The sequence below is a fragment of the Pagrus pagrus genome, assembly GCF_965226575.1.
Source record: "Pagrus pagrus genome assembly, chromosome: 19".
Lineage (NCBI taxonomy): Eukaryota > Metazoa > Chordata > Actinopteri > Spariformes > Sparidae > Pagrus > Pagrus pagrus.
This window is the reverse complement of record NC_140203.1, coordinates 3,566,258-3,588,985: the sequence shown is the minus strand read 5'-3', so window position 1 is coordinate 3,588,985 and position 22,728 is coordinate 3,566,258. Positions and strand designations below refer to the sequence as shown.

At 41.9% G+C, this 22,728-nt stretch overlaps 2 protein-coding genes across 4 annotated transcripts in view; both read left to right on the top strand.

The window, feature by feature from the left end:
* The window catches only part of myo18b (myosin XVIIIB), a 42,506-nt gene extending 24,358 nt beyond the window's left edge, over window positions 1-18,148 (top strand). For 2 of the 3 annotated variants that reach the window (XM_084383972.1, XM_084383974.1), the window contains exons 28-44: window positions 300-424; window positions 522-676; window positions 2,575-2,698; window positions 3,756-3,956; window positions 4,042-4,152; window positions 6,982-7,086; window positions 7,516-7,677; window positions 8,411-8,524; window positions 8,762-8,878; window positions 8,982-9,065; window positions 9,196-9,333; window positions 9,414-9,599; window positions 14,011-14,144; window positions 14,239-14,280; window positions 16,105-16,284; window positions 16,388-17,346; window positions 17,936-18,148. In XM_084383972.1, the coding sequence (XP_084240098.1) occupies window positions 300-424; window positions 522-676; window positions 2,575-2,698; window positions 3,756-3,956; window positions 4,042-4,152; window positions 6,982-7,086; window positions 7,516-7,677; window positions 8,411-8,524; window positions 8,762-8,878; window positions 8,982-9,065; window positions 9,196-9,333; window positions 9,414-9,599; window positions 14,011-14,144; window positions 14,239-14,280; window positions 16,105-16,284; window positions 16,388-17,336 (2,927 nt within the window). In that variant the 3' untranslated portion in view covers window positions 17,337-17,346; window positions 17,936-18,148. The remainder of the gene's footprint in view (window positions 1-299; window positions 425-521; window positions 677-2,574; window positions 2,699-3,755; window positions 3,957-4,041; window positions 4,153-6,981; window positions 7,087-7,515; window positions 7,678-8,410; window positions 8,525-8,761; window positions 8,879-8,981; window positions 9,066-9,195; window positions 9,334-9,413; window positions 9,600-14,010; window positions 14,145-14,238; window positions 14,281-16,104; window positions 16,285-16,387; window positions 17,347-17,935) is intronic. The other variant, XM_084383973.1, reaches the window with a different exon arrangement.
* Window positions 18,149-19,521: 1,373 nt separating this feature from the next.
* Window positions 19,522-22,728, top strand: part of sez6l (seizure related 6 homolog (mouse)-like) — a 71,306-nt gene continuing 68,099 nt past the window's right edge. The window contains exon 1 of the mRNA XM_084383434.1: window positions 19,522-19,915. Within this exon, the coding sequence (XP_084239560.1) occupies window positions 19,867-19,915 (49 nt within the window). The 5' untranslated portion in view covers window positions 19,522-19,866. The remainder of the gene's footprint in view (window positions 19,916-22,728) is intronic.

Below are 22,728 nucleotides of genomic sequence, written 5' to 3'. Positions count from 1 at the left end.
AAGAATAATTAATCCTAATAAATTACCTAAAAATCCTAATAAATTACCTAAAAACTAAAAAAAATGACATAAAAGGTAAGTTGAACTCACTAACTGTGCTTGTAATGCTATTACGAACCATTTTAGTGCATTTTTTATTTTTTATATTATCTTTAATTTTACTGCTGATGTCATTTTGGATGATCTTTTGGCCTCTGTGTCACCCGATTACTGAGAACTGGTTTCAAGCTCAAAGACACAGAGATGTCACGCCCTGCCCATCAACCCTGACAAAGTCACATCCAGCTCTCCCCCCACAGAGAGTGAGCTGGCCATGCAGCTGGAGTGCTGCCAGACGGAGGTTGAATTTGTCCGCAGACGACTCAAACAGACGGAGGAAAAACTGGAGACAGAGAGACAGACCCGACAACAGCTCGATACCAAGGTGAGACAGGACACTGTGACGTGCACCGCAACACTGATGGGAGATTAAATGTCTGAAGGTAATAACATTGTGTGTGTGTGTTTGTGTGTGTGTGTAGGTGGCAACACTGCAGGCCCAGCTGGAGCAGTCCAGGCGGAGTGTGACAGAACTGAAGCGTCACTGTCGACGTGTGACCTCTGACCTCCAGGACGCCCGAGTCCTCACTGACAGCCTGCAGAGCCGAATGCACGAGGTGGACCGCAAACAGAGGAGGTTTGTGTCCACCTGTTCCTCTCGTACTGTTCGTCTTAGTATGACGTATGATCGCCTGTGGATGCATCAGCTTATTCTTTGTATTTTAGTTCCCTCACTGTCTATTAAACTACAAATACTGTAGTGTTTCATGCTGTGATGTTAATTACCTCAATTTATATGGTACGATACAACACAGCACGATACGATGCGATATGATATGGTATGATACGATACGATACGATACAATAAGATATACTTTATTGTCCCCAAGACATAAAAAGTGCCCTTTGAGGTGACTATCTAACCAGCAATGCATCAGGACACAATCCGATATGATACGATATGATATACGATACGGCACGGCACGGTGTGACACGATACAAAATTAAACGACATGATACGATACGATACGATACAGTACGGTACGGTATGGTAAGGTAAGGTATGGTACCATACGATGCGATACAATACGATATACTTTATTGTTGTCCCCAAGACATAAAAAAGTGCCCTTTAAAGTCTTACCATTTAACCATGAATGCATCAGGACTTTCTGTTTGCTGGCGCCCTTTTTCATTTAGTTTTAGTTTGTTTTCGTCTTTCAGCCTCAGTCTGCACTGAAAGTACAAACTGATATGAAATTGAACTGCTTAGAAAAAGAGAAAGGGACAGAGTCATGCTCTATTTTCTCCCATGAAATGAAGTCTGTCAAGGTCAGTACAAAGCTTTGAATGCCTTCTTTCAGATTTCGCTTAATGCTGTTGTTCGGCATTACTGCAAATGAAAGACACAGGATTAATGAGTTTAATATAAAGGCTGCTGCTCTAATTGGTTTGAGGTTAGAGGTTTTAAGAAAAGGTTTTGTTGGAAAGAAGTTCAAATCATACCTCAGTTTGAAGGTTGTCCCCTGGTTGATGGTTTGGTTTTCTAAAAACTGTGTTGAATAACGGAGAAGGACTGTTTTTGAGTCCACAGTGGTGAAACTGAGATACTGGATGTTTGTTTGACATAACTTTAAGGGTTCACGTTGTGGTTACTTCCAGTTTTATTGGGTGCAACGCTCATGGTTGGCCTTTTATTTAATAATTCATTGATTTATTAGATATGTTTCAGTGGCTAGCATCAAAATATATGAAAGTACAGAAGGTTAAAGTACTTCTTCTGCAAAATGGCCCATTTCAGAATGATAAATGGGCTTTTTTAAAGAAATCTGATTGAAATCGATCTTTATGAATCCTAAAATCCTGTGATCGATCTTTTAATACATGCCGGTTTGAAATCTCCGACTCCATTTAATTTAATTCATCATCTAAACATTAATATTTCTAATAATGCAAAAGTTTAGAGGGTCTTTTCTACAACTTACAGAATTAGTTTTCTCAGCATCTGTTCAAAGCCAAGTCGATACCCAGTTTTAAATATATATTATATTAATATTTTTATTGATTCATTAACATATTCATCACTTTTATCTTGTAGCTGCTAAACGTGGAGCTCATTTGATTTAGTTTGTATTCTGCTGGGTAGTTTGTGAATTTCCCCTTCAGGAACAATAAAGTAGTAAATAAATTTATCTTAATATAGAATAATACATCCTAATTTATTTGTCAATTACATTTTGTATTATTAACCTGAGTCTGCAAAGTAACTAAAGTTATCAGGTAACTGTAGCAAAGTAAAAAGTACAATATTTTAATCTGAGTGGCAGTAGAGCAGAGATATAGCGTACAATACCTTAAAATACATAAATAGAGTACTTGAGTGCTAAGTGTACTTTCCACTGCTGGTGAATAGTTTCCCCTCCAGCTTCAACATTAAAGTTATTTAGTGTTTATTTCTGGTGACTTGAATAACAGTACATAATACAGTTTTGCAGTATTTGAATCATCGTCCTGCTGTTTTCTGTGTTTGTTCAGGTTCGACAATGAGCTGACTCAGGCTCTGGAGGAAGCCGACAATGAAAGAGAGCAAAAGGACAAAGCCTTTCTGGAAAACGCAACACTGGAGACCGAAATATACACCCTGCGCCGGAACGTCCAGGTGTGTGTGTGTATATCTGTTTATGTTTATACAAAAACCCTGAAGAAAAACCTGGGAAACAGCTGGGAAACAAATAATGACTCAGCTTCCATTGTCACAGACTGTCAGTCTGGTTTGAGGACTCGTGATCGTTAGTGCGTTTGAACGGGGGAAACAATAATGTCAGCAGACAAATAGAATCAGTGATGATGGTAAAATATCAACGACCGTCATTCATCAAGTTAACCTGGAAAAGAGCACATAATCTATCCTGGAAATTACAGTTGTCACTTGTGATTCATGAGACGGTGTCACGGCGGCGCAGTGACGCAAAATGCATCATAGATGGATGAGTCAGAGACATGTGGAGTCAACGGCGCGTCATGTGACAGACGGTAAATGTTGTGCAGTTACTGAAAGCAACAGATCCGACCTTTCACTGGAGAAACTGCACGAAAACATCAAGTCATCAAGTTCAGTTCTGCTCCTCGCCTCCGCAGTTTTTCATCCTTAAGATGAAAACGAGATCCTGAAAGACGATCAATAATAAAGGTTAATGGATAATTTCAGGGGAAGATAGAAAAAGTGAAATAAAAGGTAGAAGAATACAGTGTTGGCAGTGTGATGTCCACTGAAGCTAACATGCTAACCTGCTAGCTTCGGTCTGTCCCGGTCCTAAGCTATCCTAAACAATCATTACAAACAACACTGTCCATATTGTAGTTAGTATTGATATTAATAAAAACACTAAGATTATTCCAGTGGTGGAAGAAGAGCTCAGACCCTCCGTCTGGTGTACACAGAGGAGGTTTGGTTGAGGTTTCTCTCTCTTTTTTATCTGTTCTCTCTCAAAAACTGTTCATCCTCCTTGTTTTTCGAGTCTGTGTTCCTTCGAGTAGCTACGCCTCGGTTTCATTCCCCATGTGGCGAAACCTGCCAAAGTATCCTTGAGCAAGATTAAGCTGTTTAACCTGCGCCGGCTCCAGACGCGCTGCAGTAACCAGAGGACAAAAACAGAAATCTGTAAGTTGGAGGATGAACCGAGTGTTTTGATGCATATTTGTGTGGGTGTGTGCAGGAGAGCCAGTCAGAGGTGGCCCGTCTGCAGAAGCAGAAGGAGGAGTTGTGCGCTCAGATCCGCGACCTCAGCCTGCCCGTCGATCTCGCCTCCGAATCGCTGCCCGACCTCAAGAAGCAGCTTCGCCTGCTGGAGAGTCAGGCCAGCGAGAGAGCGCAGGAAGTCACCACGCTCACCGGCAAAATACAGCAGCAGCAACAGGTGCTTACAACACACGCCAGACACATTCAGATAACGTTCGCTCGCTTGCTGTCGTCCTGAACCTCGCGTCTCTTCTCTCTGACAGATCCACATGCGCTTTGAGATGGAGATGGAGCGGATGAAGCAGATGCATCAGAAGGAGCTGGAGGATAAAGAGGAGGAGTTAGAGGATGTGCACAAGTCGTCTCAGAGACGGGTAGGTCGACACCTCACAGGTAGTTAATGGCAAGTGACAGCTATGAAAAGGTTAACGAGCGTCCCGACTCAAAGTCTGCATCAGGTATCAGGTATCAGGTATCAGATCGGGTCCTTTAATCACAGGAAGTATGTTTATATGTCTGTCCTACAGCCCACAACAGCTAATGTGTAGATAAGTGACCCACTCTCTCTTCTTTGTCCTCTCTCCTGAGCCACTTACACGCCAGCCTCTGAATGATCGATGCATCATACAGCCAATGAGATTTCAAATCCAGTAATATATCATTTGTATCAGTTTTTAAAGCCCTAATCTTGGAAATTATGCAAGTGTATGTAGTTGTGTGCATTTTGATCTTTGTATAGGCTGTTTTTCCTCCCCTAAACAGTTGTTTTTTAATATTTTATATGCATGAAGTTAGTGTGGATAAGGAAATGAAGAACTATATATCGGAGGCAACTGGACCTGTTTTGTTTGTTTGTTTTGTTATAATTAGTTTAATGCTCCTGTTGCTCTCCATCAGGTGTAATTTGAGGTCACAAAATGGCATTTTCTTTCCAGGCACCTGGATATTTCCTCAGAAAAACAGGTGTTAAGTGTTCATTTTTTTAGTGACATTGTTATTAAATTTGAACTTGGACCTCGTAGGACTCTATGATGTGGACACATTGTGTTTTACAGCTCATAGGAGCAGTTACAGGTGAATGCTTGGGGAAATATAATAAGCTTATAACCTTTCAAAAGAGGTCAAAACCACGTCTGTACTCCAAAACGGTTCAACAACAGCTTTGAATATACTTTGCGCTGGACTGGGGTAGTTATCTTAGGATATTCTCACATACATTTCCAGGAATAAGAACGTTTAAACTTTATTATTCGAGACAGTCAGACTAGTCGAGATCCCCGGAGCTGAACGCTGTTGTCCGGCTGCACACTGAGCTCACTGTGTCTTTCTGTTCTCATTTGTTTGGACTCTTAAGTTCTTGCATTCAGTATTTGTAGAAATGTTCAGAAAATCATGTAAAATAAAAATTCAGCCGGTTCCAACACCGACCTTCATGGCCTGCGTTGTGTAACAGAGCAGTATTGGGTTGTGTGTGTACAGATGGCTCTTTTTAAATGTCCTTCGCCGGCTGAAAGAACCAATTCTTTCCTCTGAACGATCCACTTAGATTTTTTTTTTTTCTCCTCATTTTATAATGTTATGCAACCAGACAGCAGTTACATCACTTCGCTGCAGTTACATCAACGCATAAGCACAACATTCCTGCACAATCAGACCAGTGATTTAACTCCTGTGACAAACACTCTGTCATTTCATGGAAAAAGGATTAGCACGAATGCATTCAGAGTTGATGTTCGGTGTCCAGATGCTGATGTTATCGGGGGTGAGGATGATGACTTCCTTAGACTCAGAGCCTACAGGTGGAGTCAGGGGTGCAGGTAGCTTGATAAATGCTACATGAAGCTGTTAGCTCAACTGTAGCCGCAGCAGCAGCAGCAGCAGCAGCACGAGTGATAACAAAGGTTGCAGAAGAGTTTTCAGGCCTTTAAAATGATTCAAACTCCTGACAGCAAAGAGAAAAATGCAGTGAGATTGTTATTAAACCTGTTTGATAAAGCCTCTCACTGTCACTCTCACACAATGCAAACATTTCAAATATTAAAAGTAAACTGCACAGAGAGAAACAAACACTATCCTGCAGGTTCATGTAGCTCATGACAGAGGGATCAATGCAGTTTCCCCCCACAGGGATCAATAATCTATTTCTGACTCTGATAGCCACAATAATCCATCATCATCTATTTGTTTATTATATTTTGTTTTCAGAAAGAAATTTATGAGCAATGTTTTTTTTTCTTGGAAATGTCTGATTTTGTGATCTCAGAGTATTTTTGACTTTTTTCTTATAATAATAATATTTTAGTTTCTTTTCTCGACTTCTTCTTTCTTCTTTGACTTTATGATTTTGAGATTATTTGGCTTTTTTTCTCATAAATTGGTGATTTTTTTTCTTGGAAATTAATGACTATGATCTCTGATGAATATGATAAATATTTAATTATATTAATATTTTGGGTTTTTTTCACAACTTCTTCTTTCTTTTTTGAGTTAATGACTTTGTTATGATTATTTGAGGTTTTTCTCATAAATATGAGAGGTTTTTCCCTGAAATTTAATACTTTATAATCAGAAAATATTTGATTTGAAGTGTTTTTTTCCCTCCTAGATGTATGAACTTAATGATTTTCGAGAATATTTAACTTTTTTCTTGCAAATTAGAATTATAAAGTAGCAGTGCTTGAGTTTTTCTTGTGAAATTGTGTTTTTTCTTGCAAATTTCTGAGTAAATTTGTGAGTTTTTTGTCTAACTGAAATTTATAACTTTGTAATTTGAGTTTTTTCTTATTAATATTTTACTTTATAATCACAGAGAATATTTGAGGTTTTTCATGTAAAAGTGTTTTTTTTTTCTCCTAAGTTTATGCGTTAATAATTTAAGGGAATATTTTAAGTATAAAGTAGCAGTGCTTGAGTAAAAGTACTTAGTTACTTTCCTCCTCTCAGCCTCCCTGATGATTAGACTTCCTTCCCTCCAGCAGGAGGTTTTTTTAAACCAACAAACTCCGGTTCATTTATTCAACAGAAGATCGTCGGGAGGCCTCTGTTAGTTTTTTTCATGCTCCTGCACAGATGATGATGTTTTTATGCTTATCATTATGCATCCTGCTGCGGGGGAAATATCCTGTCAAGGACAATAAAAGCTCAGTCAGACCGGCCGTTCATCATTGTACTTCACGTGTGTGTGTGTGTGTGTGTGTGTGTAGCTGAGGCAGTTGGAGATGCAGTTGGAGCAGGAGTACGAGGAGAAACAGATGGTGATTCATGAGAAGCACGACTTGGAAGGACTCATAGCAACTCTGTGTGACCAGGTAACACACACACACACACACACACACACACACACACACACTGAACTCCTCATACAGAACCAGTCTCTTACTGCACAGAACATTTATTCCCACAGTGACTCCAGCCAACTCTCTCTCATCGTCCATCATTGTTATTGTGGGTTAATGTTCTTGAGCTGATGAATATGTCATTGCTGCATTAGAGGCACCACAAACCGAGCATATGCAGCGAGAGGGCGGCAGCTAATTTCGCACTCTGTCTCTGTCACTATAAGGTTGTAATTGGACTCCTGATGAGTGGCCGGGGCCTGGTCCGTCGCCAAGCTGGCACACAGCTTCCGAGTTCGAGTCTTTTAGAGGCTTTAGAGTGAAGATTGTGATTTTGTTCTCCAGATAAAACACTTAATCTCATTTGGAGGAGGGTTAATACGAAGGTCTCTCGTCTCGCAGGTGGGACACAGAGACTTCGACGTGGAGAAGAAGCTGAGGAGAGACCTGAAGAGGACTCACGCCCTGCTGGCCGACGCCCAGCTGCTTCTCTCCACCGTCGACAACCCGGGACAGAATCTGCCCAACGGCAGCAGAGAGCAGATCGAGCGTCTGCACTGTCAGGTACGCTCGCCTGTGATGACCGAGGTTTAGGGCCGATGTAGGTAAAAGCTATGTTAAAAGAAGCAAGTAAACAAGTTATGACTTATTAATATCTGAGTTTTTTCTTCTAAAATAGTTTTTCTCCTCAATTTATGACTTAAAATATCTTTTTCTTGTGACTTTATTCACTCAGAGAACATTTTCTCTGCAGATGTAGGAGTTTTTCTCATAAATTTGTGCGTTTACATACTTTTTGACTTCATAATCTCAGAAAATATTTGACTTTTTTCTTCTAACTTTCTACATGTCTTTCCGCTCAATTATTGACTTTAATATCTCAGAGAATAGTTGAAGTTTTTTCTTGTATTTGAGGGTTTTTCTTCACAAATGTTGCATGTTGTTTGTTGAAAATTTAGGAATTTAACTTCAATTTTTTTTTTTCTTTCGTAAATGTTTGACTCTATAATCTCACAGAATATTTGGGGTATTTTTTCATAAATTTACGAGTTTCTTCTCGTAGATTTGTGATTTCTTTCTTATAAATTTAGAGAGTTTTTTTCTCCTAAATCAATGAATTTATAAACTCAGAGACTAATTGAGTTTTTCTCTTAAATCTGTCACTTAAATCTTCAAGAACGTCCCAGTTTATTTTTAGATCACCCTCAATGACCCGTACACATTCACCCGACTCTCCGCTCTGCCGCCGTCTGCTCGGTGTGAGATACATTGATACTCTCTCTGTGTGGCCAATTAGCTGGAGGAGAGCGAAGCGAGGCGGCTGGAGGCCGAGAGCGATCAGACGACTCTCTCCCAGGAGCTGGAGAACACTCAGATCGAACTGGAAAATATCTGCAAACTGAAGAGTGTGGTGAGTGTGAGACAGGTGACGGATTAGAGGACACACCTGAATAAATGAGCAGGAAGGAGATGATGGCTGGTGAGATGGAGATGATGTGAGGGAGTTAATTTCGCTCTGAGCACACAGTATTCATTGAAAATAGATAACTGTATTAACATTTTCATCATTGTCAGTCTACTCATATTTGAATTTTGTAGGATTGTGAAAATGAAGCCTCACTTTACCTGTTTATCCTTCTGCATCCAGACGGACGAGCAGTTAGCGCTGCTGCAGCATGAGAAGGTGGATCTACTGAAGAGGCTGGAGGAGGACCAGGAGGACCTGAACGAACTGATGAAGAAGCACAAAGCGCTCATCGCTCAGGTAAAGCTTCGGCTTCACAGTTTGTGTTTTCCGGCTCTTATTAATCACTTTTTATATTCCCAAATCAAATCTCTGCCTCACGCTCTCTCTCTCTCTGGTTCAGTCCTCCAGTGATATCACTCAGATCAGAGAGCTTCAGGCTGAACTGGAGGAGGCGAAGAAGCAGAGGCACTCTCTCCAGGAAGAGGTTAGACAATCAGAACAGAAAGGGCTGATGAACCAGGTGTTTAAACTCTGGATCAGTCTGGTGCAATTATTTGTCTCTCTGAATGTGTGTTTTTGGCTCTCCTCTCTCTCTCCACCTACTCGTCGTGCAGCTCCAGCAGAGTGTGTCGAGGGTGCAGTTCCTGGAGTCGTCCACTGTGGGGCGTAGCATCGTCAGTAAACAGGAGGCGCGTGTATGTGACCTGGAAAATAAACTGGAGTTTCAGAGAGGCCAAGTCAAGAGGTTTGAGGTGAGAACACACTCCAACACATCATACTCTCGTCCCTGCATGGCCTTATCCAAACCTTGTCCCACTTCTGTGATGTGCAGGTGCTGGTGTTGCGTTTAAGGGACAGCGTGGTCCGGCTCGGAGAGGAGCTGGAGCAGAGCGCCCAGGCCGAGGCCCGGGAGAGAGAGAACGCCCGCTACTACCTGCAGCGTCTGCAGGACATGAGGCTGGAGATGGAGGAGCTGATCCAGAGGGAGCAGGACAGCAGCCGCAGACGCATGGAGCTGGTAAGCAAACCTGGAACCAACGCTGCGTTCAGGGTCACGACACTGGCCCGGTCCGCCAAGTCACCAAAATGTCTCCAATCTCCAAATTAAAGGTGTCAGTTGTGTTCAACCACACATGAATCCACACATGGTCACTGTCAGCGCATCTCCCAAACATCAACTTTTTATAAATCGACTCTACTCTGTTTTTTTTATTTAGTCTATTGTTTATTAATTAATGTGTTTATAAAGTTCTTTGTCCAAAAAAGCAAAAGCAGGAGACTCAGAAGGGATTAAAACAACAGAGAGTCAAACAGTAAGACGAAACAAAGGCAAGACCGACTTCAGGTAAAGTTGTCAGTCTAAATAAATACAAATAAAAATAATGAAATCAATGAAAAGAAAACTATCTTCTATCTTCTGTATCTCTCCTGCTCATATAGTATTTTATTTGTCTCTTTTCTGTATCAAGGCAGCTCTGTAGACTCAGATCTGACATCACCCGTCTTCTCAAAGAATAAAAAAGAATAGTAAAGGAATAAATGAAAAGGCTCAGAAACAAAGAGAATTAAAAACAACGCATGATCAACAGTGTGAGAATGCAGTTTATTGTCTTGGCCAAAGAGAAACACCCTGGCAGACAAAGCTTTAAGTTGGCGTCTGTTAATCAGTTGGTTTCCAAGTCTGTGAGACGATCTCAAGTCAGCTGCATCAGTTACGGTCCAATGTGTTCGCTCAGTTTAATTCAAGCTGCACGTTATTTAATCCAAAAGTGCGTTTAATCATGGATGTTACAATACTTTCATACAACTGAACAATTGAAAAAAAAAAAAAATTATTGCAAAAATAGAAGAAGAAGAAGAAAGAGGAGGAGGAGGAGGAGAAGAAGAAGGAAAAGGAGAAGAAGAAGAAGGAGAAGAAGAAGAAGAAGGAGAAGAAGAAGAAGAAGAAGAAGAAGAAGAAGAAGAAAAGGAAGAAATAGTTGAAGAACAACAACAACAACAACAACAACAACAGGAGAATGGATTACACATGTCTGATTTCCATGTGAATCACTGTAATGTAAATTACATGTTTGGACTCTTAACCTGCCAGTGTTAGCAGTAGAAATTTATAAACACACTGTCAACCACAATGTCACCAGACCCCCTTAACAAATCGCTCAATTTTGAGAGTTGGTAATTCATAAAAAAAACTTTTAAAACTTTGCAGAAAATCAATGGGAAATTCTGAATCAGTTGTTCCTTCGTGTAAATTCGGCATTCGATGCAAAACATTAAGTTGTTTCTTTCCTTGTAAAAAGAGTCAGTTTGTCGCAGCCTCACTGAACCCGACTGTCTGCTTCTGTGTCTAAAGTCCATCTTACCTGCCAACATTTAACAGCTGATTTTACATTTACACTACATTTATGAAAGAAGACAACATTTTATTGACAGTAAACATGTCATATATTTGACAAATACAGTTAACAGTAACCAATATTTGTTCCTTTTTGTCTCTCAGTCCCCAGACTCCCTAAAAAAACCATTCCCCCCTGATGAGCGTTAAATGAGTGGATTATTGTTTATTGTTTGTACCGTAAACAACAGCTCACCTGGCTCTCTTCAAAGGAAATAAAACCCACCTACAAACAAAGCTCACTGATTTGTTTAACCCGGCCAATACCATCCTGATTTACTCTGCGAGTCACAGCAGCCGTTTTCTCTTGATGTCTGTTTCTTCTTATCTCTCCGGTCTTTTCTTATTTTGTCCTTTCACGTCACACTTTTATCACAAAAAGCCCCAAAAAGAGCAGATGAAAATCTTTGTATTCCATCACGAGACACAAATAGCAACACCTTGTCCAGAAATGGAGATAATTATAGGCCTGAGAATAGTTGCTCACTTTTCTTGATCGTTCCTGCCGCCTGCAGACGGATCACCGCCGCCGTACCTGGGCACCGCCGAGGCATTTTAAAATATAAAGCCCAACAGGCGTTACTCTCATCCAAGATGTGAGACAAACAATTTAAGAGGCTTTGGCAAGAAACGCTTCCTCCGGGCTGCGATTGAAAGCACACGCCCGCGTTCAAAACAGCCCCTTCTCCACTGTTCTCATTAACAACAACAACAGCTGGTGTGTTATCTGGAACATTAGAAAACATCACCTTCATTACTGCACAAGTTTGATCATTGCAGCTCTGACAGCAGGAGGGAGGCTCTCTGCACACATAAACACACCTACACATTCTGAGATAATTGCACCTTTCTATGAGTGCTGTGGTTTCATCAACATGATTTAGCAAATTGGAGATCTTTCAGGAGTTAGTTACAACAAAAGCTGCTTTAGCTGCGGTGACCAGGCCGGAAAACACACGATACGCATCTAGAAATTCAATCATTTTTCTATGATTTATCTGATATGTAATACTATTCATATTTCAGAATATCCTAACATTGGGTTTGCTCCCTTTTGCTTTAATAACAGCATGCACTCGAAGCCGGCACGGGCTCCACAAGTTTGTGCAGAACCTGCTGACTCATGTGCTCCCAGCATGATTTGACAGTGTTCCCACAAAGCGTCTTGAGATGTCACAGGATGCTCGACTCTCTCAGTCTTCAAGTAAATGTTCAGCGGGGTTGAGGTCAGATGACTGTGGAGGACAAAGTCCAGGACGGTCAGGACTTCTTGGTCTGTGTTTGGGGTCGTTATCCTGAAGAATATATACCAGATCAATAAGGGATATTTCAGTTGCAATACCATTTTTGCTTGGGTAGGTAAGGAACCTCTCATCCTTCAGTGCTTAATGTGAAAAGTAAGCATTTGAGGATACTTAAAGACAAACACCTCGCCACAGTCGGTCTGCTGTCTTACCACCAGACTACCGAGCAGCTTCACTCCCCAGGCTGAGAGACTCTTTAATCCTTCCTCAACACAGATGTAGCAGGACTCAAGGACAAGGGCTGTTAAAAAAAATGACAAATAACTCTAGCTTGTGACATTGTTGTTATTTTAGCATCTAACTGTAGTTAAAGAACAGGTGAGTGATGACAGATGGCGGCATATGTATTTCAACAGAGGGAAATCAGAAGAGAATAAAAAACAACCTTCGTGGCCATTCGAGTGTAGATCTCAGAGTTTACAAGGTGCACTTGAATGCACCATGAAGTCCCTGTGCTGCGTTTGAAGCTGCGACACAGACAGACAGACAGACAGCAGGACGGACAACAGGACGCCCATTAATGACACCCAATCACGGAAGAGACGCTCAACAGTTTTTAATCACATGACGGTTTCAGAGATTTACCAACCAAACTGGAAATTTTACCGCATTTTAGTGTTTGTTTATTTTGGACCCTAACACGCAGCCACAAGACAAATATTGAAAGATCCATCTGCAGGTTTTAGGAATCAATATTATAAGAAAAGCAATAAAATATATACAAACACACAGGTTTGATAAGCAGTTTAGTGTCGCTGTCAGCCGAGCTCGGAGTTACAGACGACGTCTTGTTCTCGTTTCTTTGTGACCTCTGAGCTCAGAGAAAGAGACGAGCTTCAATAATTATTCAGTTATTAGCACAAAGAGAGCAACACACACACACACACACACACACACAAGGATGCCCTTTAACAACCTACCAACCAACTGTACACACACACACACACACACACACACACACACACACACACACACACACAGCCCTCATGAATAGACATATTCACACACACACACACACACACACACACACACATGCTCCTACACTCCTCCTCCTCCTCCTCCACCACCGTTCTTAACGTCATCTCTCCCTCATCCTGCTTTCTCTCTCTGACTGTGATTAATCCTCATTGTCTCTTCAAGGTTATAGGCACACACACACACACACACACACACACACATTCATACATGGTTATGTGTCTCTATGACAACCGCTGCACCCACACCCGTCTCCTCAAAGCCAACAAAGCCAATAACTTTGAAAGCCTAGAAGCTTTTCTGTGTGTGTGTGTGTGTGTGTGTGTGTGTGTGTGTGTGTGTGTGTGCAGGCATGTGTGACAGGATGCCAGAGAGACAGAACAACAACAAAAAAAAACAAAAAAACAGACGAGATGAATTAATAAATCACTCTATTCTCCCAATGTCAGCGTGCGTATGTAACAATTTTCTCTCTAAACAAGCCGGGCAGGCCGGTACAAACATGAGCACCGCGGGCTTGTAGGTCGTAGGACTTGCGTGTGAGAGAGGACATGCCACTGGACATCCAGTGTTTGACTGATGAGGTAATATGGAGCAGAATGAAGGTAATTGCTGTGGTGGATTGGGCTTCGGGGGGCTTAACAGGTTGAGGTGGGGGGAGGAGGGCGGTGAGAACACACAGCCGGGCCCGCTGAAGGTGAGCGCGTTCTTCGCCTTCGTGTCAACAAACCTTTAATCTCTCTGTTTGTTTACAGGAAATGCAGGTGGAGGAGCTGAGCGCCGTCAGACAGACGCTACAGGCCGACCTGGAGACGTCCATCCGCCGCATCGTGGACCTGCAGGCCGCCCTGGAGGAAGTGGAGTCGAGCGACGAGAGTGACACGGAAAGGTAAGCGAGTTCACCGAGGGAGCGTCTCCTCTGCCTCAACGATCACGTCTGTATGTGTAAACTCACCCTTTCACCACTCTGCCCTTCGCTCCAGCGTTCAAACTGCTGTGGAGTCCTTGACTCGAAAGAAAGACCTGTAAGAACATCATGAGTGTGTGTGTGTGTGTGTGTGAGTTGGTGGTGTGTGTGTGTGTGTGCGTGTATGTGGGTATGACCTGAAAAATCGCATCAGGCCTTGAAGTGTCACCATTAAGCATTTAATTGTCATAATACTGAATTAAATATGAGAGCGAGCCTGTGAAAGGATAATTCTTGTCTATTACAGCGAGTTTCAGCCGTCATTTCCTTCAGTTATAAAAACACTGAGAGATCTGAGAACACTGAATGTCACTTAAAGAAGTCAGACAGGTGAGTCAGCAGTCAGACAGGTTGGAAAAAGCTCCTCCAGATTATCTAAACCGGCGTTTCTCACCTTCCCTCAGCCACATGAACTCAATTACCCCCTTGCATCGACTCAACAATTAATAGTGTTTCCAAGAGGTGTTACTGTTGAAAAAGACAACTGGGTTGCTTCCTTTTTCCTCAGCGTGGCAGCTCCCAACAACACAGGGCAGAACGTGACTTTATTTATTCATTTAGTCTATAAAAGCAGAAAGAAATGCTGCCGGTCAGACTTCATTTTCTTCTGAAGGTTTGTGCCCGGTGGACGACAACATACGAGGGTGAAAGCAATCAGTCAGAGCCCAACAGTTCCCTTTGATTCAGTCAAACCTGATCTAATATCAAATAAAACAGATTTAAATCCACAAGATCCAGATTTGTATTCGATCCTCATCAAATTGTGCTCACTCATACCAGCCACCTAAATACGCCTGATTATTTTCATCAATTTCCGTGCATTGTCCTCTGGGTGACAAACAGTTCCTGTATCTGTCCCTTTATTCTGATCCACAACAAAAGTTAATGTGGTCCGTTCTGGACTGAGACTAGAGCCCGACAGAGATGCAGATATCAGGGAGTACAAAAATCTGATATATCAGCTGATATACACACATTTTTTTGCAGCGATCCCTCAAATGTGGTTATCAAACTCTTGTGACAAGGACGTGTAACAGAGGAAAGATATTTATTTAACAATAAACTTATATCAGTGCAGTGAAATAAATAAAAAAATCATATTGACCAATATCGACAACCGATCTGAGACCCATCCTCCATCCAAGTTTCATGGAAATCCAGTTGGTAGTTTTTGTGTAATCCTGCAGACAAACCAGCCGACAAACCAACAGATACAGGCGAAAGCTTAATGTCTTTGGCGGAGGTGAAAGTTTTAATTGTCATTGTGCTCACAGATCTCAGCAATTAACTTGGTGAGTTCAGTATTATTATTACTGATGGGAGTGCTTTAGGGATGACAGCCAAAATGAAAGACACAAGAACCAAGTGACTGAAGCAAGAGTAACCAAGAATTATCCTTTAAGGTGACTCAAGTGAAAATAGCTACGTGCATGGCTACTAATAGTCCATGAGCCACTGCTGCACCGTTACATCTGACTCTATTATAATGACAACAGACCATCTTTCAACTGCAGCTTCAGGATTGGCATTTTTCCTACTTTTCCATAACCTTATGATCGCAGCCTTTAGGTCTAGTTGTCAAAACAATAAGTGGTCCCTCCTAAAGTGTTCTTAACATGTTTTGGGACGGGTCTAAATGTGTGAAACTCGCTGGCTCTAGCTTTTAATCTGCATTTTTTAAAGAGGAAAATCATTGAATCAGCCTTGATTGTAATCCTGCCCTGGCTTGCAGTGGAATCCTCCACTGTTTGTTGAGCTGCAGTCATAATGCGCGTGCATGCTCGCTGCAGTTTCTAGTGCATCTTTGCCAGCTACAGAATAAAAGACGAGCTCTCTTCATTCTGGCTGTGACGTGGTGATCAGACGTGACCTTGTTCTGCAGTGACTCGGTGTCCAGCGTCGGCTCTATCGGGACGGAGGATGTCGGAGAGGGGATCCGTCATTGGTTAGGAGTGCCCAGAGGAGGGTCCAGAGGTGGCGGCTCTACCTACAGCAGCAGTACCATCAGTGGCCACGGGGGGCGTCAGTCCGTCACCGACACCATGAGCAACTACAGTTTCCGGTAAGTGTAATAACTAATGGTGAATCACAATTAATCTGCAACTATTTTGACAATGTATTAATTGCTGAATTTATTAAATACCAAAATGTTTCTGCTCCTACAGTTCTTGCGTGGATCCTGATGATGAAAGCTCTGAGGCGGGAGGTTCCAGAGGTCCCAGCCGAGCTCCGTCCTCCTCGGCCCTGTCCGAGCTGCTGGACGGACTTCGTAAACGCAGGGCCGGCGGTGATGCAGGCGAAGAAGCCGGCAGCACCGTCTCCCTGCCCGTCTATCAAACAACCGCAGCCGCAACTCTCAGGCGAAGAGCCTCCGCCCTCTCTCTCGGCCCAGGCGACCTCCAGGAGCCCCGGCCAGGCCCCAGCATCCTCAAACCGTCCTCTCCGCTCCTGCCTCGCGCTGCCAGTGCTCGCTCCATCGGTGACCCTCCGACATCTACCGCCTCCTCTACAGCCAAACTTTCCCGCTTCAGCTCGAGTGACTCTGTCTCATCTCTTCCCTCGCTGCCACACCTCTCCTCCTTGACGTCCTCCCTCTCTGCCCGCCATCGCCCTCCCTCCTTGTCCATTCCAGAGGAGGACTCAGAGCAACCCCTCCGCTCTGTGACGACTCCCATCAAACGCTCCCCTCAGGCACCAAGGCGGTGCATTCTGGGTAATCTTGTAACAGAAGACGGAGGTGAAGCGTCTCTGGGTTCAGAACCTATGGTCTTCCAAAACCGCCGCCTGACTGGGGATAACGGACGTGACGACGCAGCCTCCGACATCCTGCCCGCCATCCGGAGAGCCCAGTCCACCAGCAGCCTGGCCAGCTCGGTCAGAGGAGGCAGGAGGGCGCTGAGCGTCCACTTTGGAGAGCTGCCCCCTTCGACCCGCAGCAGGAAAGGCTCTGAAACTGAATCCTCCAGCTCAGGTGGATCAGGAGGAAGTAGTCAGAGCGGCGCGCCCAGACGCAGGCTTGAAAGGCCACAGGGAGAAAGACTGGAGGCGGAGGGCAGCGAGGGGGGAGACGTGGCTTCGGTCATGAAGAAGTACCTGAAAAAGGAGGTTGACTGAACCAGAGGAGGTGAGCTGTCATCTTTATTTATGACCACTGAGGGTTCTGGTTTTCCCTCATGAGAACTCTTTGAAGAAATAATGTGTTTGGTGGTTAACGGTGAAAGACACAAGAATTTTTTAAGATTTAAAGACACATTTTAATATCAAGAATGTTGCAATTATATTATAAAAGATTAAACACAACAGGTCTGACCATAGAGGAGTTATGGGAGAAGGGGAGGGTTTCAGTTGTGGGTTAGAGGAATCCCCACCAAAAAAACAATACTCTTGACCTCTACGATCGATTGTTATCAGGAAATGTGCGAATGTGATTTCATGCTCAACCCACATCATTCATTTGTGTGTTCTGGTTGTGCGGGTTGTAAAACAGCGACATCAGTGCCTCCAAAATGAGAACTCGTACTCCCTGCTGAGAGTAGGTGTAGCGTGATTCATAAATATCTCTCCGGTCCGACTCGAGGGTATTTTTAGTTCAACTTTCAGCGTGATTCCTGGGAGTTGAATCTGAGGTGTTTGATGAAAACAGGCCCGGACCTGCACAAACGATCCTTTCTGCTCTGACCGTCTTGTCTTTGTTTTTTTTTCTCTCCCGTCAGCCTCTTTGTGTGTCCACATCCAGCTGTGAGTTTCACAGACAGACTGAAGACTGCAGGAGCTGCAGTCAAGGCTGAGGGAGAGAAATACTTCACGAGTCAACAAGGATGGTTTTTTGAAACCTCCTGAAAAATACATTTGTTCAATCCGAAGCACTCAATCAACTGTATTTTCAGATAAGCACTGTTTGTATATGAATAAAAAAAGGAAAACTTTTTTCGCCTTGTGAATTTATTTAGCTTTTTCTTGCTTTAATCGTCAGATACTGTCTGCTTTTCATGTTTTTTGCATTTACAGAACCAAAAGACCAATATATATTTATTTCTTATGAAATCCATCAATCATCCCTTTGCAGGCATGAATGCGTGGACATGATTTCTGTAACTTAGTTATAAGCTTCAAAGCAGCGATCTTTTTAACTTTCAGTAAAGACAGACTATCATTCTTCAGTTTCCTTTGAAACAAAGACCACAAAGATCATTTTACAAGTCAAGAAAGTCAGTTTATTCAATAAAGTTAAAAGAAAATCACATCGTCTCGCTCAACACACGTCATCATCACCAACATGGCCGCCAACTCGACACAGAAAATGTGCTAAAAAAATGAAAATCATGATAAATCTGCTCATATTGACAACTGCAGTTGCTAATATACAGGAGCAGCTCTGCAATGTTTAAGTTACGGGTTTTGGTGAGCGTTCAACAAGTCACTAACGAGACCGTTGGCTGTGTCGTCTTTATAATGACGTATTTTCACAGTCGGATATTTTATTAGTTTCATGACAAACTGCGACGTCCTCAAGTTTAAAAATGATCTTTTAAATTGATAAACATCGCGTGATTCATGGTTTTAGACAGTTTAGAGGTCTGCTGATTAAAAGGAGTAAATTTGAAATATCTAAATACTCTTATTATGTTTTTTTTAGATTCAAATTCTCAATGGAAGTCAAATATGATTTCAAATGTGTGACCATTTCATTTTATGACTGTAATATTTTGCTAAAATAATAAGTAAATTAATTATATACATTTAATCTGGGGAGAAGTTGGACTTGGATATTTTTCAAGGTATTCCTGTAAAAATAAAAAGTATGGAAACAATCTGTAAAAACATGTTCAGTAGTTTCTCCCTCACAATCTTAAGAACAGCATCTGTTGTTTACATCAGGGAGAAGCTGACAAGTACTGTCTTTTACAGGAAAGTAACAATGAAAAGAAACTCATACTTTCTTATGAGGCAAGAGAAAAACAGCGTTTCATCGTTTTCTGTCTAAATAAAGCCATATATATTCACAAATGGGAGTTGTGATATGATTAAGATGATTTCTAATAAAAGTATTAATGCACTTTTGTCCACTAGTTACAGGTCCATGGTCAAAGCCCATAAGAGCCCATGTTAAAACTCTACAGGTAAAATAAACACATTTAAAGCCTGGTACACAAACGGTTCTGGTCCCTTTATCTAATGTTTCCCTTCATGATAACTGTACTGGGTGAATTTACATATAACTCAATAATTAAAATTATATTAAGGTTTAAAGTTACGCATAATTAGGGGGCGTGGCCGCTTTGAGTGACAGGTACCCTGATCACTGTCGGCCATATTTGTGGTGTTGATGCCTGTTGGAGTGTTTTAATGCAGATTTCGGACACATAATTAGTCTTTCTGGGTGCCTCTGGTGTTTTGGATTAAGGAGGGTCTCCTACCCGGCAGACAGCAGCTGGAGCCGATGAGCTGTGGAGGAAAACACCAGCAGTCGGAGACATCGGAGTTTGTTGTTTTTAAACTTTTGGGACTAAAAACTGGATTTAAATTCACTCCTACCTTCCGTCACGAGCCACTGCAACGTACTGTAACTACTCTTATTTGACTGCTGAGAGGAGGAAGGATGTAACGTCTACGTTACGTTACTTCTTGGGCGTACAGAGAGGAGATGGAGAAAGTAAAGACGCTGGAGGAGAGCAGAAAGAAACGAGTAACTGGTGAGTGTAACTTTGTACTTCCGGTTCCCCTCATGGGACGTTATTTGTACGGTGGTGAATGAAGAGAGGCAAATAATTTGTAATCACACAGATAATGTTTGTTAATTTTAAAGACATTTTTCCAAGTTAAGAAAGTCTTAGTTTGTCATAAAACTAATAAAATAATAGCCGTTGGAGGGACTGCAGTTTTCGGTACTTCCGCATTGAGAGCCGAAGTCACGCCCCTTCCGGTTTCCTTCATGGGACCTTTCGGAAAAAATATTTAAATTAGTGAATAGAGAGAGACAAATATATTTTTTTAATCACACATATAATGTTTGTTAATTTTAAAGATAATTTTCCAAGTCAAGAAAGTCTCAGTTTGTCATAAAACTAATAAAATAATGGCTGTTAGAGGGACTGCAGTTTTCGGTGCTTCCGCATTGAGAGCCGAAGCCACGCCCTTTCCGGTTTCCTTCATGGGACCTTTCGGAAAAAATATGTAAATATATTTTTTTGGATCTGCTCGAATTGTGCCATGAATCACACATATGATGTTTGTTTATTTAAAAGATAATTTTTCAACAGCCGCACGATTAAATAATTTTTGCCCATTCAAGTTAGCCAGGCGCTAAAACAAGCGCCTTGCTAAATGAGCCTCCTCCTCCAAGGCTGTGTCCAGATGTAATATAATGACCACACAAATGAAAGCATACATATTATATCCCATCTCTGCCATTAGATCCTCCTAAATCCTGCACACAGGACCTCTAAGCAAATGTACTGGAAAGGCTACTCGCTGTTAGATATTTATATATTTACACATTTTTCTCAGGAGAGTCTTTGGACACAGTGTTATTTTTCAGCAACACTCCACAGTATATTCACACGGTTATTCACACCTGGAAGCTGTCCAGTGCGAAGCTGTACATACAGCGGCTGAACGAGTTGAGGGTAAAGTACTTCCATCAAGGACGTGCGGCTGATAAAGAGAGAATAAGGGAGATAATTTCTCTTTTTCTGCACATCCATTTTACAGCCAGTGTCTGAGTATCAGGTCAATAGGCTGCTAACCCACAGCGAAAAGCTTCCAAACATGATCTAATCAACAATTAAAATGTTCTGTAACGCTGGATGCTTAAACCTAGAGGCGGACCTCATGTGTGGGGTCAGTTCATATGACACCAGAGTGTGTGCTTGAGATAAAGTAAGCCTCCGTGTCTGGAGGTTAAGGCCAAACTGTCAGCACTTCATTGGATATGTTTTCCATGTTCTTTATCCCCATCTGTTGCTCTGCATGAGCCGAGCCAGAGTTCAGCTAGAGGTAACATTTACTGCAAGTAACCTCAGATAAAAACCATCTGCAGCCGGCGGAACAAGCAGATGAGACGTCTGCACAGTCTGAAGGAAAACTGTCCTCTGCGTCAGAGCCAAAATCAAATAAACTGAAGTATTTCTGTCACACTCCAGGGTTCCAGCTGGCTGTAACATTATTTTGTAGAGCTGCAACTACTGATTATTTTTCATTGTCGATTAATCTGTTCATTATTTTCTCAATTAATCGATTAGTTGTTCTTGTTCTCTGGTCTAGAAAATGTCCATTAATGTTGATCAGAGTTTCCCAAAGCCCAGGATGATTTTTTAATATGTTGTTTTGTCCACAGCCCAAAGATATTCAGTTTACTGTCATAGAGGATTAAAGAAAAACAGAAAATATTCACATTTAAGAAAATGGAAAATGGAGATTTTTTACTTTTTTCTTTAAAAAAATACTTGAATCGATCAACTGGATGTCAAAATAATAAGGGATTGATTAAGTAGTTGAGAACTAATCGATAAACAGTTGCAGGTCTAGCATTTAGATCTTTACAGTAATTCTACAGACATATTACACAATGCAAAAGTGTTTGGAAAAGTTCTTATAAAAATAACCAAGATGGTAACCCAAAAATGAAAATTCATGCATCATCTCCTCAGCCTCATGCTGATTGAAAGTCAGGTGAAGTTTCGTAGTCCACAAAACATTTCTGGAGCTTCACACCAAACCAGCATTGCAGCATCCTGCTAAACAACCGAAGCAGCTGGGGATTTGTTTTAAAATGGAAAAGAACAACCGAAAAGCTCGTCCAGTGTAATCCAAGTCTCTGGAAGCCCTGAGATCTCAAATCGATGTGAAAATACTCTATTTCCACTCTTTTTTAAACTAAAATCTTCACTGTAGCTGCTTAGCTAAAGCATCAGTGCGCACCCCCTTTGAAGTGGCTGCAAAAGCGCAACCGCACATCAAAGGTGTAAATATTTTTGAGTGAACTGTTCCTTTAAGAAAATACACTTACTTTCCTACCTTTGTTGCTATGGCAATTTGGCAGAAATGCCGTCTTCGTCATTGGCGAAGACAGTTGTTTTGGATTAAGAGCAGCAGACTTTGAGACCATCACGGACCAACCAGACCGCCCCAGGGAGGAAGAAAGTTGGAATAAGAGCCATGCTAATCAGCTCCTGGCTAATGTCTGTCTGGAGCCAGGTGGACACTGTGTTGGTAACATCGATGCTCACACACAGTCAAAGTTGATGTAGTGTTTCCCAGATGTCGAACTTTCAATATGACGATGCCGACCACATTATCATCAGCGTCATGTTGCTGCTGCTTACATTCGACCCAACGCCGATTCAACAGCTGCAGGACATGTTAATGTATATTTGTATATAACTAACTGTATATATGCTCTGTTTGTGTAGCATGAAGGAGTTCATTCAAACTTTCATTTCGTTATGCAACCTTGTGTTGTGTAATGACGAACAAATTACCCTGTACCTTGTACCTACCTTCTCAT